This window comes from Etheostoma cragini, chromosome 1 (assembly GCF_013103735.1).
Source record: "Etheostoma cragini isolate CJK2018 chromosome 1, CSU_Ecrag_1.0, whole genome shotgun sequence".
In the NCBI taxonomy this organism is placed as follows: Eukaryota; Metazoa; Chordata; class Actinopteri; order Perciformes; family Percidae; genus Etheostoma; species Etheostoma cragini.
The window spans coordinates 10358584-10376745 of record NC_048407.1 but is presented as its reverse complement, the minus strand read 5'-3'; the positions used below and the strand labels follow the sequence as shown (position 1 = coordinate 10376745).

The following is an 18162-nucleotide window of genomic DNA, read 5'->3' as shown; positions in this document are numbered from 1 at the left end:
GTTAAAATATCATTGGTGGTCCCAAAGTTTCCTACAACAGCAGAATGACTGCTCATCATATATTAACTTGTATTATATCTGATAATATTAAATGTGATGAATTTGTGCAGCCAGTGTGATATACTGCCGCTTCATTGATGTTTTGGAACTTGCTGTTTGAAATGTGGTGTGGAAAGAAATGAGAGCAAAACTGTGGATTTATTTTAAGTCATTATTTGATGACATCGGCGAAAAGAAAATGTTTGGGCTCATTACTGTATGTTATGTGTTTTATTATCTGTTGCTGCATGTTGGGGCATTTAGCAGTCTGGAAAATGGGAGTCCAAAACCCAAAACTGATTGATAATGATAATGGGGGGGTTTAAAATGACTGAAACTCAGTTAGTTTATTAAATCACAAACTATAAATAGAGTCATAGACAAAGGGAAAGGGTAGTGTTGGGGATAACCTCATATTAACTAAAAAGCATCCTCCCTCTGCCAAAAGAAGGATGTAATGAAGACAGTGCCCCGTCTTTGGTGTGGGTATGAATGAGTCATGATGGAGGGGATGCCTTTGGGATGCTGTGTATATAATTAGAGGATCATACCTGACATACTTGTGGCCATGTATCTAGCCAGGGATCTCTGAGGTTTGTGTGTGAGCTTTTTAAGAGTGTGTGTGTGTCCAGATAACCCCATTCATTATTGAGTGTGTGTGTTACCCTGTGCTGACTCCCATCGTGGTCCCTCCTCTCAGGTGTTTCTGCGGGAGGCTGAGCGGCAGCGTCTGCAGGCCGTACTCCACACAGAAGTTCTCCGACGGATCGTCACGCTGCAGAGGCGATTCAGAGTCCAGCTGAAGAGGAAGCACTTTCTCAGAATGAGAGAAGCGGCGATCTGCATCCAGGTACCGTACAGGGCTTCGCATTATCAGTGCGCTCATCTCCATCGGCTTCATTTAAGGCTTTTCCTTTAGTTTTGATTGTTTTTTGGTATATGCACCTGAGAGTTGTTTTTACGATCGGCTGAGCGTTGATTTAGTATTATTGTTTATTATTATTATATTATTAATAATATGATCCCATCATGTCATAGTTTTACAAAATTCAGTTGTGCAAATTACTGAATCCAAGCTAATTTTTATTAAAGACTAACAAATAGGTTTTTGTTTCACTAAGGTGAGACGGGTTGAATGAAACACAGTTCATATTATATATGATTTTGCTTACATTTGTAATATTGTGATACAAGTCAATATCAGAAAAGTATTGGTAATAATATAGCGCTATTCATTTCTTGTGTACTGCCCAGTCCCAGCTCAGTGCAACACTACATTTGAAATAAAAGGACCAAAGGTGCCCGTTAATATCAAGGATGTTTTGTTTTAGTTACAAAACTGGAAATTCCTTTTAAGAGTAATGTGAAATCTGTGTAAATTGCCAACTCAAATACAGTTCAGTTCAACCTGCCACTCACAGACATGTCCACTGTTGCTCTGTGAATGAATTGTTTTTTAGTCCCATTAATAACATAAAAGTAGGTTTAAATTTTGAGTAAAGATGCCTATACCTCTATTGGAGTTGCTGTACTGAGTGAATATGAACATAGGTTGTGACTAAAATGAAGGAAAAAACATGTGTAGTATCATGAAAACAAGATATCATTATTATCATCTCTTTACAGAAATGGTGGCGTTTATACCAGTCCACAGAAGAGGAAGAGGAGGATTATGACCCTAACGTCCAGGAGAGGGCAGCTCTGTGTCTGCAGACACACTGGCGAGGTTCCAGGGAGCGTCAGAAGTTCAGGCTGTGGAGGGAGGCTGCTCTGGTGCTGCAGAGGGCATGGAGGTTATGGCTCCACCGGCGCTGCACAGCAGCTCTGCTCATTCAGACGGCCTGGCGCTGTCATCAAGCCAGAGAAGCCTACTTGCGTCTGTATCATGCTGTGGTACAACTCCAAGCAATTAGCAGAGGATTCCTCATCAGGCGAAGGTAAGCCATTCTGTCAAACACCTTATTCTGAGCTAGGGCTGCACAATAAATCATCCTTTTGTATTTTTTCATTGTCATTGCGATATCAACTTGTTCAACACATCACGAAAGGATCCAACATATCGTGAAAGACACGCAGGGATTTTTTTGTTAGTTAAAAGAAAATATTAGTGGAAAACTGCACTTTTTTTCTTTTTTTTTTGTGGTGCCTCTTGTATGCATTTCCATTTTCAATTGGTTCAGTAGAATTATGTTCTGTGTTTTAACAAAAGCAAATATTTTAGCATTTTTACAAAGGCTTAATGCTCTGCAAATAGCTTAATTGACTGCATCATTTTTGCTCAAGCTGGTGAAAAGCCAGATTAATCTTTGCACACAGCTCCTGTAGTGTATTTGGTCATTGTTCAGTGTGCTTATAGAGCGGGCTTGGTAAGAACATGCCGTTACGCAAGCAGTCCAACCCCAAGCAGCTCTGTAATCAGCTGAGCTGCCGAGAGCAAGACTTTTGACTTTGGTGAAAACTTGTGGTGGTTTTGTTCTGAATAAAATGTTTAGTATATTTAAAATGTCTCTTGATTATGTTAGTAGGAAGTTGTTTGACATGAACTAAATTTGTAACGATGCCTTCTTGATTGACAGCTTCAAAGAACAGCAAGAACAGACACTGAGGGACAAGAAGGAGCAGCAAGAGAAGCTGCTTCAACTTCAGAATGGCCAGGTGAGTCTCTCACCAGAGGAAGAGGAGGATCCGCCAGAGAGGATCATGGGGTTGGACCTCAGCACGTGGGAGGATTGCTCCTATGAGCACCGAGAAAGGAGCCTCCAAACCCTCAGCGGCCATGAGTGTGCGGCTCAAGAAGAAGGAGAAGAAAGAGTACATGCTAGGACCAGAGAGAGTCCCTCTAAAGTGCAAACTGAAGCACCAGACTTGATGCAGACCTCCACTGTGGTGGTGCGAGAGAGGTCCAGAACTACAGACGAGCCCAGCCAGAAAACCACTCGGGCCAAGAGAGAGAGCCGGCGGATGAGAGAGTTGGAGCAGGCCAAGTTCAGTCTGGAGCTACTCAAGGTGCGGGCGACCAGCGGCGGACCCTCATCGCCATCTGAGGAACGCCGCTGGTCTCTGGAGCTGGCGCCACCGGCAACACCACCTCTCCCTTCGCCCCAGGGCACGCCCGACAGCCAGAGCTCCAAAGGCAGCTTTGAGCTTCTCAGTATGGACGAGGAGCCACCCAAGGCTGTCGAAGAGGTGACAGACAGCGAGGACCTCTGCTCCCCTGTTCCTTCGGTAGCTCCGGAACCTGAGCCTAATGCCGAGGTTGTTTCAACAAGCCCAGAGCCATTGGAACCACATAGGACGGTGGTTTCTGATGCTGGCAGCCAGGGCCAGAACAAAATGGATCTGACAGTCCCCTCGGCCCCGACACATCCGCCCAAAATCGAGAACTACCTCCCTACCTTTTACGTTCCTACAAATGAGGGCAGCACTGTTGTCTCCCGTCGTCCCGCCGAAGAGCCCAGACAAACCACAGAGGCAGCCGTCTCTACATCCCCCACTGTTACCAAGACTCTCAAAGAAAGGCGGGAGTCAACGCGTCGCCCAGTGGTGGTGGTCATCAGCATGCAGAAGGAAACGCCACTAAGCCAAGAGCTGAGTGATATTGTCCGTTCTCCTGTAGAGGTTCGAGATTGGGCATCCCAGACTGGGGAGAAGGCAGACCCAGCTCCCGTCCCCGTTCCTACCGCCGTCCCCCAGGCTGACCAGGCTGTCATAGAGAAGCTGGTGCGACTGAACGAGGAGAAGGAGGTGAGGCAGCGTAATCAGCGGCAACAGAACGAAAAGGAGATGATGGAGCAGATCAGACAACAGAAAGAAGTGCTGGAGCGCCAGCGTCTTTTCTTCGCGCAGTACAAGAGAGACATGTTTGAGAAACAAAGAGGAGAAGCTCTGCACAGAATACAGCAGAGTCGGCAGGCAGGTCAAGATGTTGGTGGAGCCGCGACCTCCGGAAAGCCCCTTAGACCCAGTTCCCTGCTAATTGAGAAAACAGCAGGGCTAGTTCCTCATGGCAGAACGCAGTCAGTCTCCACCCCCCCGCCAGTGCGCTCTCCTCCGGGTGTGGACCCACAGGGCGGTGCCCCTCACCCCCAGCTGCCTCCTCCACCTGCTTCTGTTCCCAGAGAAAGACGCAAGGAGAGGAGGCCTGTTGCTGAGGGCTGGGCTCCCAAACTCACGCTGGAGTCTAAAGATGGAGGAGGAGGAGGAACCAGAGCCAGAACGGGAACCAAGAAGCCACCGAGTACTCAAAAGGACACCGTTAGTACAACAGAGAAGCCAAACATCTTCTTCTCTCCAAACGACAAAGTCACATTTACAAAGTGAGTAATGAAGTCATACATTGCTGTTTGCGTTTTTGTTGTTATCTCTGTTTTGTTTTTTGTTTGTTTTTTGCAATCAAATTCAGGCGTATTGCTTGGTGGGTTTTTACATAGATGGAATTAGCAACAAAGGAAATACAATACGAATCTTAAGAAATGTATACAAAGTATGTAAAATATATCTAAGTAACCGTTTTGACATGTGATGAAATGGTTGTAGGAATATAAATGCATCACTGTGAATAAAAAGAGAGTAAATCCCAAAGACAAGCAGGGCTACGATAAAACAATACATGAATTAATAAAAGTAAGCATAAATAAATTTACACTCAAAGGATCAATAAATCAAGTGTCCATTTCAAATAAAATAAATAACTGATTATGATTAATGGTAAAATGAATTGTTTAAGTTGTAGAATCTGCAGTAGGAAGGGAATAATTTGAACATTTGATGCACCTCACATCTTAGCAGGCACACATATTAATGAGCATCGGGATTGGCTCATTTTTCTAAATACATAAAATTATACTATCATTACATTGGAAAAATGCAGTAACTACATGAACGTTCTTCTTGTAGTGGCTTTAGTGTCATTTTCAATAACATTTTTGGTAGACAACTTAACTTTTCATTTATTAACATTTTTTTGGCTTTGTGTCCTCTTTTTGTCCATGAGGTTCGACAGTGACGCTGTCACGAAGGAAACGCCTGCAGCCATTCCCAGAGAAGGACCAGCACCAGTCTCCAAGCCCTCTAAAGGAGCAAAGGTGCGCGATGTAAGCAATCTCTTCTTTTTCTTTTTTTTTGAAAATAAACAGAGCATGCGTTTGCAGGAGTGTCTTTTTATGTTGTGAGTAAATTAAGGAATCTTGGCAACTCCCGGTCTTGCACTAAAGACCTACATGAATTGCAATGCACTAAAGCTTTTCCGCGGATAATAAAGGCACCTTTTAAACATGCTTTGTTATCACTTGTGATAAAAATCCAGGTTGGCAGAGCAGGCCAAAAAAAGAAAGCCAGAATGGCGCGGACCCGCTCCGACTTCCTCACGCGCGCCCCCAGCCTGTCGGTTGGGGGCGATTCAGACGAGGATGACTATGATGGCGACAGCCCCGTCAGCCCCCGTCATTACACTCTACCCCTCTCCAAACAGAGCTCCACGGACGCGGGCTTAAGAAAGTCCTGTTTCAGTGACTCAGACATGGTAACCGGCGCCCACGGCGTCACAGTGGCCCTCTATATGTTTTTAAAACGTGGCTTCTCTATGATATTTCTAACCCCCACAGCAGAGAGAGCATAGATCTGCACCCAAGCTGAACTTCAACAAACTTTCTAAAACTATACACTAACTTTCCGTGAGAGTGGTACACATTTTAAATGTAAACCTTTAACATAGTTGCTTTTCTAACCTGCTATTGCTTCTCTGTCTCCCACAGCTGTAACGCTGACTTTTTTCCTTCTGGTTATTAACAATATTTGCATGTCACTTGGTTATATTTCCTCTCCCAGAACTTAGCACTAGTCAGGATTTAAACCTTGGGGATCCTTGAAAAAGGTCTTCATTCACTCTTGAACTTCTTCCTCACTTAACAAACTCCTAAAGCCTTTTAACGTTTTTTTTTTTTTACTGGGAAAACTGATGTTCTTCTTCTGTCATGTGTTGTTGTGTCATGTATTTCAAAGGAATTATTTGTTGTGTTATTGCTTTATATTATACATATCATGATAACTATAAACAGTGTTAAAGGGGAACTATGCAGTTTTCTTTTAGCTTAATTTACCTTAACTGAACGGCTTTGGAGTCATTGGAATGTTTATGTGACTTTTTTTCCGGGTTGAATGGTGGTCGTCTCACTTCCCCTCAGCGCCTCGGAGCAGTAAACCCATAGACATTTAGGAAAAACCACTGTTGTAACTTTCGGCCGGCGAGCCGCCAACCTCAGCATCGGGAATTATTGCGTGAAATCAGGTCTTACTATGTAACAAATTGCTTCACAGCACTGCACACATAGGCCTACACGCCCCCAATAGAAATTGCCCAAACTGTGTGGCGCCCCTTTAACACTTTTACTTATGATACCTAGAAGCTGCTGCTGCAGCACCTGTAGTGTGATGCTGCCATCTACTGGCGGGCTTCAACTTGTCCTTAAGTCATAATCTACTCATTTGCTCATGTGAATACACATAAAGAAAGGCTTTTCTTGGGTTTTGGCCAATCTTGAACTAATCTGACTTAATGTTGTTCTAGCCTGCAAGCTCTGAAGAGCAAAATAAGATTCACAAAGCCATGTCGTCAGGAGATTTGGTCAAAGTGGACTCCATGCGCAAGAACTCGCAAGATGGAAGGTTGGTTCTGCAACTTTGTCTCTACGCCTTGGCCTTAATCTTGATGGTTAAGTTAGAAGTTAAAGTCAAAGCTATTTTAATTTGGATAAATAGTCGTCAATGTTGTTTTAATTGTGCACAGGGTCCGTAAGATGCGTTTCTGGGGCAAGACAAAGTCTGGGGATAAGAAGACGTCCAGAGAAAAGTTGATCTGTGGGGCTGATTCCCTGGAAGGAGACTATGGAGACACTGGGCCACTGCTGGGAGATGGTGCGTTATCCAAAATCAAATACATAGGACTCATGTTGGATGCTAAAATACAGTCTTTTTAAATCTGAAAAAACTGGAGTAAATTTGACTCACTTGCACAAATCCTTTGTTTTTAACCGGTGTCATTCCCACTGAAGTGTCACTGACTGAAATCCTCTTTCACAGCAGGTCAGGAGAACATGTCGCCCCCCTGCAGTCCTGACCTGATGTTGGAACGAGGGTTCAGAGACTTGAGGGAGAACAAGGAGCCCTCTCCCAAGGTGAGGCGACGGCGCAGCGTTAAGATCAGCAACGTGGCTCTGGAACCTGCTCAGTGGCAGAACGACGCGCTGCAGATCCTCACCTGCACCAACGACTACAGGAGCATGAACGACTTCCTCATGAAGAAGGTACAGACCAACGTGTCCTCTCTTATTCTCTTGATACATGTGGGTAAAGAGGATTGCATGGCATTATCATTTATGTCTTCACACTCTTAACACTCTTTTTAGAGCTACAGGCAGTCCACATTCATGCTAAGATTGTGGTGTCATATTTTAGATCAACGACTTGGACACGGAGGACAGTAAAAAGGACACCATGGTGGACGTCGTGTTTAAAAAGGCTTTGAAGGAATTCCGTTTGAACATCTTCAACTCTTACTCCACAGCACTTGCGGTAAGTGCTGTCAACCGTGTTGACATGAACATTTACAATGATTTTATACTTCTCAAACAATAAGTTAGTACAAGCATTTTTTTACATGAGGACAGAAAAAGGATTATATCCTTTATACTGAACACTATTTCCAAAGTAGATAAACACTGTGCTCTTCCTGTGACCCTGATGTCTTCCTCTGCAGATGGATGACGGTAAGAGTATCCGCTACAAAGACCTCTACGCTCTGTTTGAGCAGATCTTGGAGAAGACCATGCGACAGGAGCAGAGGGACTGGAGAGAGTCTCCTGTCACGGTTTGGGTCAACACCTTTAAAGTTTTCCTGGATGAGTTCATGACTGAGTACAAACCTTTTGACAGCTCACTCAGCAAGGTAAAGACACGCAACAGCCTGCCGGAAAATAGGATTTTGGAAGATGTCTGTAGACATTTTATGCTCCTTTAAATGGATTTTGTGGGGAAATATATGTGTGTTAATTGCTGCGGGTCCAATAAGAAAGTTTGATATGGAAGGAAGATTTTTTTTAAAGTATCTTTATAAACTTGTCCTGTGGTGTATAGTAGTGTAAAAGCCTTCTGGGTTGTTAGTTTCTAGGTATTTTGTCCATGGTGTACATTGTGTTAATGTTTGTTAACCATGCTTGCAGTCACATTATTTATTAAATATTTAAACATATCTGTTGTACTCTTTTTATACTACAGCAGGCACCCAAACCTGAACGCAAAAAACGGAGGAAAAAGGACACAGACATTGTAAGTGTCTCTCATTCTCATCGTGACTACATGATCTTGAATCGTAACAAAAGACCAAAAAAACACTTTGCTCTAACAGCCAGCTCTTTACGCCCCCATGTGCTCTTTGGAATATCAAGATATAAATACACCATCGACCAGAATTAAAAAGGCTGTAAAAAAAGAAAGAAACGTCTGAAGGATAATATGCAAGTCAACTCCAAATGAACCTGTGCTTTGCTGCTCTCTGCAGGTGGAGGAGCACAACGGCCACATCTTCAAGTCCACCCAGTACAGCATCCCCACATACTGTGAATACTGCTCATCACTCATCTGGATGATGGATCGTGCCTGCGTGTGCAAATGTGAGTGTGCATGCAAATTATCACGTACAGGAATTTTAAATATTAAAAAAATATTTGAGAAAAGAATATCTGGAAAAGGATACCCATAGGATGGGTAAGTGCTGAAATAATTCATCAATAATTCAATTGAGAGCATATCAATCATCACTACCATTTAAAAGGTCCCATATTGTATAAGTGAGATTTGCATTTCTTTTTTGATTAGTAGGTCGTGGTGCTATATAAAGGTATCAACACATCCCATATTCAGACCGTAACTCTGACCAGTCAGAGCACACTGGGTGTTTTTTTCGTTGGGGGGGGGGGGGGGGATACACAGGGTGAATACAGGTATATTCAAACAGAGAATATGAGAAAGAGTTTAAAGCATGTAATCATGTTTTAGTAGAAATCCAAAAATACAAGTATGAACCTGAAAATGAGCATAATATTAGTATTAGTAATATTTTCAGTATGAAGATTTTCTGCTTTTCTCTGATTTACGTAACTGAATATAATAAATTGAATCTCTATTGCTGTTACTGTCACCGTGTGCTCTGCAAACCCACAATGGCCTTTTTTTAAACTTTTTTTCTGATGATTAATTGACAAAATAATTTTTTTTAAACCCGTTAAATGATAATAAACATTGTTAGTTGCAGTGGTAAAACTAGATTAGATTCAACTTTATTGTCATTACACAGGTACAGGTACAAGGCAACAAAATGCAGTTTAGGTCTAACCAGAAGTGCAGGACTTACTGAATAAATATGAAGATGAATATTATTATAAACAGAATTTTAAGGATAGATTTGTCCTATGAATATAATATATAGATAACTAATATTGTGAACAAAATTTACAGCTGGATATGTACTGAATCAGTCGGCAGTGCAAATTAATATTCCAATCAAGGTAAGTAGTGCAAGATGCAGATATAAACAGTCAGCAGTGCAAGTAAACATTATAGAATTGCAAATAACAACATGGAGGCAGGTGTGAGGAGGGAGAGGAGAGTCTGTCAGTACATGAGGGGAGTGGGATCAATGAGGATTAGAGTTCAAGAAAGAGACAGCTCTGGGGAAAAAACTGTTCTTTAGTCTGCTGGTCTTGTTCCGGAGGCTCCTGAAACGCCTGCCGCAGGGCGGGAGAGAGAAATATATGTGATGTTGAAATGCAATATGTATTTGTGTTTTCACATGCATCAACACCTCACATACAGAGGGGCAAACCCTGTGGTGGGATTTACTCTACAATTTCTCTACTTGACATTAACATAACTTGACCAAATCTCTGAGCAATTTATATTCTTTAAAATTCACCAAACAAGGTTTTGTTGGTGGAAAGTTCAAATAATGGACATGTCTGTAAAGTGCTCATATTATGCCTTTTTAGCTTTTTCCCTTTTATTATCTTTTATAGCATTTTTGTTCATGTTATAGGTTTACAAAGCTACTGCACGTGTGCAACTTCCAACTAAAATGGAACAGAATTGAGATTCTTTCTGTAAATAAAACAGAGCTCAACACACACAGTGGAAAGAGGAGCTACAGCAATGAGCAGTACAACAAATATATAGTGTTTTTTTTAAATTAAACAATGTAAAGTAGTGCTGTCGAACGATTCAAATATTTACCTTAATCGTGATTAATCACATTAATGTCCTAGTTAACTCCCAATTAAGCGCACATTTATATCTATTCTAAATGTCTCTTGATTTATTTTTGTCCTATTTATTTCTCATCTTAATGCTCTTATCAACATGGAAAAGCGGATTGGCAAATGTTTTTTATTGAAAACAACATTTGCATATAGCCTACAGTAGTGTTCAATCTCACACATAACATTCTCACTTGGAGCAAATAATCTCTCACCAAATAATCTCTTACCCCCAATAAAAGGCTGAAAAAATACGTTTAACAATGGGGGGGGAGAATTCTCATCAGCTTGGCCATCAAGTGGTATTTCAGACTGGACGTGGTGTGATGATCGCTCAACGACCAAACCCACAGATCACTTTGGTCTTCTCGATGGAACATTTGGTAACTTTTAAAAAGTAAACTTTCCATCCAGAATCTTATTAGCGTCCATTTTGGCGTCTCGCGCTCGCTATCTACTCAAAACGTAACGTTACTACTCTTTGGCTGGCTCGCAAGACCAAACAAGTGTGGTCTGTGTGCCTGTTGTTTCCAGTCTAGCTAGATCTAGTGGGTGTTGTAGTTTTTCTAACGTTACTAGTTGTTGCAACAAGATGTGTAAAAAAAACTACAAAGTTTGCTAGGCCAAAAAATACGTTAATCTTGCGATATAAAAAATTGACGCAGTTAAAAATGGGTTTGCACCTATTCTGATATAACCTCTAAATACATTTATGAACCTGAAAATGAGCATAATATGAACACTTTAGAATTGATGTCATTGAGGGCTGGAACCCTGCTCATCACACACACACACACACACACACACACACATACCATGTCTGTGGCAGAGCTGTGTTGAGGGAGAGAGTGAGCCCCGCCCTCTGTCCCTGTTCAGCCCTAATCAGATTGTCTTCAACTGGACTCATGGGGTCTTGGCTGTGTCCCTCCAGAGATTTCCCCACACAGTTTGTCCTTTATTCCCGCAGGATGTTTTCCTCATGCCAGCCAATGCCGCTTTGGTTTTTGAAGCAATAACGTTTTAGTTTACCTTTGTCCTAACTTTTGCCCGATAATGAGGAGGCTCTGCCTTTCCGTGGATAGTGGAAATGACCTGTTAGGTGTCTCTGGTTGTGTTAATCCAGTGTGCCGATACGCCTGCCACAGAAAGTGTTGCCAGAAGATGACCACCAAATGCAGCAAGAAGGTGAGTCGGCCATATTGTGTCCCATGACACTTATTGTTTTGCTTTTGGGTTATTTAAGGCAGCTAGTTTTATTTGTGCCACCTAATACACTGGCAGTGATAGTTTGTTATGGACTTTACCTAACGGGCTGAAAATATATTTTTCTTTGAAACATTACCAATTCCTGTTAGCATTTTGAAATATTAGCATTTGGGGCTGTGTGCATGTGTATATACACAACATGCCTACGTGTTTAACAGAGTAGTTTGTGTTTGTGTCTGAACAGTTTGATCCAGAGCTTTCCTCCAGACAGTTCGGAGTGGAAGTTTCTCGTCTGACTAATGACGAGAGGACGGTGCCTCTGGTAGTGGAGAAGCTTATCAACTACATTGAGATGCATGGCCTCTACACCGAAGGAATATACCGAAAATCTGGCTCAAACAACAAAATTAAGGAACTCAAGCAGGGACTCGACACAGGTGAATGATGCCAGCTGGCTTTTAAAGATGCGAAACCTGGGTGGGATAGGAATAACTGATTACTAAGTGTTGGTTTGGTTTGTCTGCATTCTCCTTGTTGACACACAGATGCCAACAGCATGAATCTGGACGACTACAACATCCATGTTATCGCTAGTGTTTTCAAGCAGTGGCTTAGAGACCTGCCTAACCCTCTGATGACATTTGAGCTGTATGAAGAGTTTATACGACACATGGGTAAGTGATCAACATCAAGTATTTTGCCCACAATAACCTTTAATTATTGCGTAGAGGAGAAGAGATATTTGTTTGCTGTGACAGTAAATGGTCATGTGTCTGTGAAAATGTCTCCTCAGCTTTGCAGGATAAAAAGGATGCAATCAGAGGAGTGTATTCTGTTATTGACCAGCTGAGCAGAACTCACCTAAATACACTGGAGCGTCTCGTATTTCATCTTGTCAGGTACATATCTGTTCCTGTGGTAATCTTAGAGTAGGATTAATACATGAACTGCTTTATATCCTCCCTGATGGACTGTTCTAATACTGAACTCTTGCTTTAGGGTTGCCTTGCAAGAGGATACAAACCGTATGTCAGCTAACGCCTTGGCTATAGTTTTTGCTCCCTGTATCCTGCGCTGTCCTGACACCATTGATCCAATGCAGAGTGTGCAGGACATCGGCAAGACGACAGCGTAAGAATACACTTCATGTCTGAATAAATTCTCTGCCTTTGCTAAAGGCAGTGGTTTACAAAGGTTAGGACGGGATGTTAGATATGGAAACAAATAACAAAACTCTTTTCAGAGCTGATATTGTGCCTTAGCCCTGACCACGATACTATTATTTCAATAAAGTTTGGTTAATTTGGCTTGAGCTGCTGCAGATTTCCTGAGTAGAGGTTGAGAAAGATTAAGGGATTTGTTTTCTGTTTCCAAAAATGTGAGAACCACGTGCCTAAGGGAACATGTGACAATCATACTGTACTGTATAAATAAGAAAGAAAAGGGTTTATTTTTTCATGTACTTGTCATTTTGCCTTGCAATGTACTGTATAGCCAGTCCTTCTGAAATGGTTTTGTGTCCCTCCATAGGTGTGTAGAACTTATCATATGTGAACAGATGAATAAGTACAAAGTTCGACTTAAGGACATCAGTAGCCTGGAGTTTGCTGAGAATAAGGCCAAGTACAGACTGACCCTCATTCGACGCTCGATGGTAAGATTGGATAATATGATAAATACACCTAATCCCACTGTTATCAGATGAATCACGTGTTTACAGGGACTCATTGCTACATATACCTGACTGAGCCACCCTAAAAACTCCCGGATTTCCTTCTTTGTGAGCTGTTTAATTGCCTTTATTTCACATGGTAATATTTAAAATGACAAAGCTTTGCAACCTGAAGACGCCACATAGCTAAAAAGGCACAAAATAAGTTGCTAGAATTGACTGACCTTGACACTGCACATTTAAACTGACCTTTATGACATTTTGGCATTACTTATCCCTCTTCTCTTTTGCTTGCTCAATGACGCTCTAAGCAGACAAATGCAGCTAAAAAGGTAAAGTTTGTGTATCGTGGTGTATCTACTTTTTGTGCTGCTGTGTGAGTGAGTAGCTGATTACTAACAGTGGTGAAATGTAATGTATATGGCAGCATCATTTAGAGCTCGGCAGCTGCTTTTTAAATGTAGTACAATTGTAATATTCACATTAGCCCTTCTGTGTTTCACAGGGAAAAGGTCATAAACAGCGACTAAGCTACCACACACCCTCGCCTCCAGTAAGTCCCCAGCTGCCATCTGTGGCTCACCCCGTGATAGAAGAGAGAGGTGGTGACGAGGGAGAGGACTCGTTGGCTCAAGTCTCAGAGCATCAGCAGGCAGCCATGCAGCAGGAGGAGAGAGTGCTGACAGAGCAAATTGAAAGCCTGCAAAAAGAGAAGTAAACAGCCTCACTGCACTTAAATGTTCTGAAAATGTTCTTTTTAAATAACTCCAGAGTATAAAACCATACACCTGTGTATCCAAACAATAATTGGTAACTGAATTTACAAAAGTAAAAGTAAAAAGTAAATTTGCATTTATTACAACTGTTGGTTGTGTCTTATCATGTGTGTTCAACTCATTTGTTAATATAAATGTTTGCCTCTGCAGAGAGGAGTTGACTTTTGAAATACTGACTCTGGAGCCAAGAGCATCAGATGATGAAACCTTGGAGTCAGAGGCTTCTATCGGTACAGCTGACAGCTCTGAAAACCTTAATGTGGACGTGGAGGGAGCGATTTCTGACTTCTCTGGTATGTCAGGGAAATGCAGGAAATCACAACTCGCCTTTTAGTTTGCTGTTTTTCCATGTAAAATCTGAGAGAAAAGATTAAAATAAACTTGCCTTGTATTTGCCTTTCATTGCAGACAGAGGTCCAGTCTTGACTTCCCCGTGGTCTCGGAGAGCTGACATGACGAGCCCCCGACGGCACGGTCTCCGCCGGCAGCCTGACTCCCTGGACTCTGTGGACTCTTGCTGCAGTGTTTCCTCCTACTCTTCCTCATCACACTTCCAGCCATCATCCTCTTCCTCCTCTGCCAATACCCGGCGCTTTCGTTTCCACTCCAAGTCTCCCACCATGGGCTCAAGTCCAACCCAGGCACAAGCACAGGTTCAGGCTGCTAATATATCTCAAGCCTCCCGTTCAGACAGTATAGACAGTAGCCCTACAGGAGATCAGGAAGGCGCGTATGACGAAAGGCCCCAATTTACTAGCCGAGGCACCTTTAATCCGGAGAAAGGCAAACAGAAACTTAAAGGGGCCAAGCATTCAACTCTGAGGCACTCCAGAGAAGGCAGTCGCCAAGGCAGGGACCCTCCAGATATACCACAGCAGCTGGTAGTGTATGGCAGTAATGAATTCATGGTATGAAGAACACTGCACCAGCAAATCAATCCCTATCTAACTCCCTAGCAGGTGTATATGTTCTCAATGGGAGGTAACGCAATGGCGACTGATCTCCCCTCCTCAAAGCACTCTTTGCCTTTCTTTCTTGAAGTCTGCAAAGAAGTGTCCCAAAGTGCCATGTACAGTGTTTCCCCATCTCCAGAGGGGGGAGATGTTGGGCAGAGGGACAGGAATCCGTGAAAAGGCTCCTTTTCTGTGGACTAAACTGCCACCCATGCTCTTACAGTGCCTTGGGCAGCTCTTTACTCAGCGCCAAGAGGAGAGGCACTGAGCAGGAGGACAGAGAAAAGGGAATGTTGGAACGTGCAAAAGACCATGCAACATCAGGGAATGTTATGAAGCCGGAAAGCTGAAGCAGTGTGAACAGTAAATGAGAAAAAAATCAGTCAATGTCAAGCGTCACGGATGTTACAGTGAACTTAAAGCTCATAATTATTAGCTGCTTTATGAGTTTACAGTTTATAACAATCAGTGTAAGCAGTGGTTGCTCTGTTACTGCAAATTTATTTTTCCCTTATTTAATAAGTTTTAATGTCACAGAAATTCTTTATAGCATTTAATATACAGGTATAAAAACTGTACAAAGCCGGAACCCCAGCCTCTGCTGGGTAGTTGAAGTCATATTTATCTTAATATTTTTTTTATTTTTTTTTTGAGTATCTTGGACAGAGATGTATGGATTGGGGGTGTGTGTGTGTGTGTGTGTGTTCGTTTGTGTGTGTGTGTGTTTGTTTGTGTGTGTGTGTGTGTGTGTGTGTGTGTTTGTTTGTGTGTGCTCGTTTGTGTGCGCGTGTGTTTGTTTGTGTGTGTGTATTGTTGTTCGTGTTCAGTTTTTGTTTTTGAGTATCTTGGACAGAGATGTACAGATTGGTGGATGATTTGTTTGTGTGTGTGCGTGCCTAGCGTTTATGCGTGACTGTGGATATGTGTTAGAAAGAGAAAAACCACTTCATGTGTTTTACGTTTCTGCTGCTTTTTCTCCCTTACAAGGGAAATACCGCCATCAAAGGGACCAAGTCAGCTGGCGTGTATTTGAGCCAAAGGGTATCCCAGCTCTGTAAAGAATGATTGAATTTGTATGAAAACCCTGCATTCACTGCTTAACAGCCATACAAGAGTTGTAATTGTATAGTGCAGCTCATATGTACAGTATAGTTCAATTCTGTTCTTGAAACATATTATCACCTCCCGCCTCTCAGACCCCTCCTCACCTCGTGTCTCTAAAGTGTTTGCTCATTAGCAACCAAGAAAGAACATAAAATCAGTATGTCTTCTGTCTTTATTATTGTTTGCTTTTTATCATTCAAGTGTATTTTTTCCACATTGTCTATTGTCATTTTGCAGCCATGTTAAATTCCACAATTTGTCCACTGTGCGTACATATTTGAAAATAGGATTTTTTTTACCACAGATATTTTGACTCTTCATAACCACAGATGTTAGAATGTCATTAATATTGGCTTCATTTTATTATCTGTCAACCATGACAGTGAGCCAGCATGCACAAACCCAGGACCCTGAAACGGAAGCGGCTAAATGGGATTCAGCCCTCATACTTTTATTATTTACACCTGTGCTTCTCCTATTGTGACATATCGAAATGTCTTCTTTTAAAAAGACACAGAAACACAAGTTAATCAGTAATATCTGATCAAAAGGAAGGATTTTAATAATAATTTAATAGGTTAGTTGCAATGATCCATGGGCAATGAGCAAGGGTGGAGGTGTGGGGACAGACTGGGAACTCCGCCCTTCTTCAATTTTTGAGTGAGACTACATGCAACACATTATTTCTCTTCTAGATGAAAGGTTAAGTTCATGATTCAATCCACTACAGTCTTACGTGGTCCGAGAGACCAGTAGCTTACAGTGGCTTATGTTAGCAAACTAGACATTTTTTTGTACTTTTCTGACTTATGTACTACTCTTACCCTACATTTTAGCATTTACCATTATCTTGCAATTGTCACCACAGAGGCCATTGATAAGTAAAAGTTTCAAAGGCTCAGGAAGAGGCTGAAGTGTCTTCTGATAAAAATGCATACATTACATAATTTCATAGATTCTATTACATAGATGCATATCATTTGCTGTGTTTTAGCAGCATTACACTTCCAGAATGGTGTGTATATTGTAGCACATCTTACAAAGTCAATGGCCATGTTTTGATGTGTCTTACTGCATTTCATAATCTCTAATAACCATGGGTTTTGTGGTACTGTTACTGCTGTGTCATAGCTTTAGGGATCTGGTGTCTCCTTCAATGAAATGAAATGCTTCTGTCCATGTGAGTCATGTAACTGTTGAATTTAGAAGAGCAGAGGTGAATCAACCCAGGGGTCATGTTTTGGGCCTTTTTGTCACAGAAATGATCATCTATAGTTGGTGGCCCATTTTCCACCTCTGGTATAAACAGATATTGGCTTTGCAGTTATAAACCTTATGAACTTCTCCTACAGCTGTTGAAACTCACCACACCTCGTGTGTAGCCTAAAGAGAGAAGAAATTCTTCATTTTGTTTTCTTTCACATTTTGCATAGTCAATTTGTTTAATCCCCTTTAAATGTTAGTCAAAATCAAAGTCAAAGTGCAACAGCTAAAAGGGGCACAATCATGAAATGTAATGAGACTAGGTGTAATAACTTGCCAACCTTAGAGGGGATTAGTAAAACATCTGTTTGAATCCTCCACCTGTAATGAAAGTGGGGAAAATATTTTATTTTGGAGGACTTATAACTAGACCAAATGTAAATAGCCTTAAATGTAATGCAACCTTTTGCATTGTTATTACCCCTATGTACCTAGTTTTTATGTCATGTTTGCTATTTAAACATGGATCAGCAGGCAGCTTGGTTAGTAAAAACAATAGTTGTTTTTTAGAGCACTTTTCAAGCAAGAGGCACAAAGTACTTTACAGAGATATAAGGCTAAAAGCAGTGGTGGAATGTTAAAGTACATTATCTCAAATACGGTATTTCAGCGCAATTTTATGGTACTTTTAGTCCACTACATTTCAATGGTAAGTTGAGTTCAGTAATGTACACTAAAAAATTATTATCATAGTTAAGCAGTATATAAAGTAATAAAAAGTAAGCATCACCTTTACTGGCATTACATTAAAGTGATTAACACATTCACGTGTTAATAATTAACATATTTTTCCTTTGCAGAATATTTTTATACTCTGGTATTGCTACTTTTAGTTAAGTTGAAGA

The 18162-nt window shown here is 41.5% G+C and overlaps 1 protein-coding gene across 8 annotated transcripts in view; it reads left to right on the top strand.

The window, feature by feature from the left end:
* myo9aa (myosin IXAa) overlaps positions 1–15710 on the top strand; it is a 120128-nt gene extending 104418 nt beyond the window's left edge. For 2 of the 8 annotated variants that reach the window (XM_034880483.1, XM_034880451.1), the window contains 22 exons: positions 740–889; positions 1666–1976; positions 2616–4355; positions 5033–5132; positions 5345–5560; positions 6605–6702; positions 6824–6951; positions 7120–7340; positions 7492–7608; positions 7793–7981; positions 8311–8361; positions 8594–8705; positions 11467–11528; positions 11794–11986; positions 12095–12223; positions 12343–12448; positions 12549–12680; positions 13080–13203; positions 13536–13553; positions 13727–13935; positions 14148–14290; positions 14406–15710. In XM_034880483.1, coding sequence (XP_034736374.1) covers positions 740–889; positions 1666–1976; positions 2616–4355; positions 5033–5132; positions 5345–5560; positions 6605–6702; positions 6824–6951; positions 7120–7340; positions 7492–7608; positions 7793–7981; positions 8311–8361; positions 8594–8705; positions 11467–11528; positions 11794–11986; positions 12095–12223; positions 12343–12448; positions 12549–12680; positions 13080–13203; positions 13536–13553; positions 13727–13935; positions 14148–14290; positions 14406–14911 — 5055 coding nt within the window. In that variant the 3' untranslated portion in view covers positions 14912–15710. The remainder of the gene's footprint in view (positions 1–739; positions 890–1665; positions 1977–2615; positions 4356–5032; positions 5133–5344; positions 5561–6604; positions 6703–6823; positions 6952–7119; positions 7341–7491; positions 7609–7792; positions 7982–8310; positions 8362–8593; positions 8706–11466; positions 11529–11793; positions 11987–12094; positions 12224–12342; positions 12449–12548; positions 12681–13079; positions 13204–13535; positions 13554–13726; positions 13936–14147; positions 14291–14405) is intronic. The other 6 variants (XM_034880461.1, XM_034880493.1, XM_034880511.1 and 3 more) reach the window with 6 other exon arrangements.
* The last annotated feature ends 2452 nt before the right edge of the window (positions 15711–18162 follow it).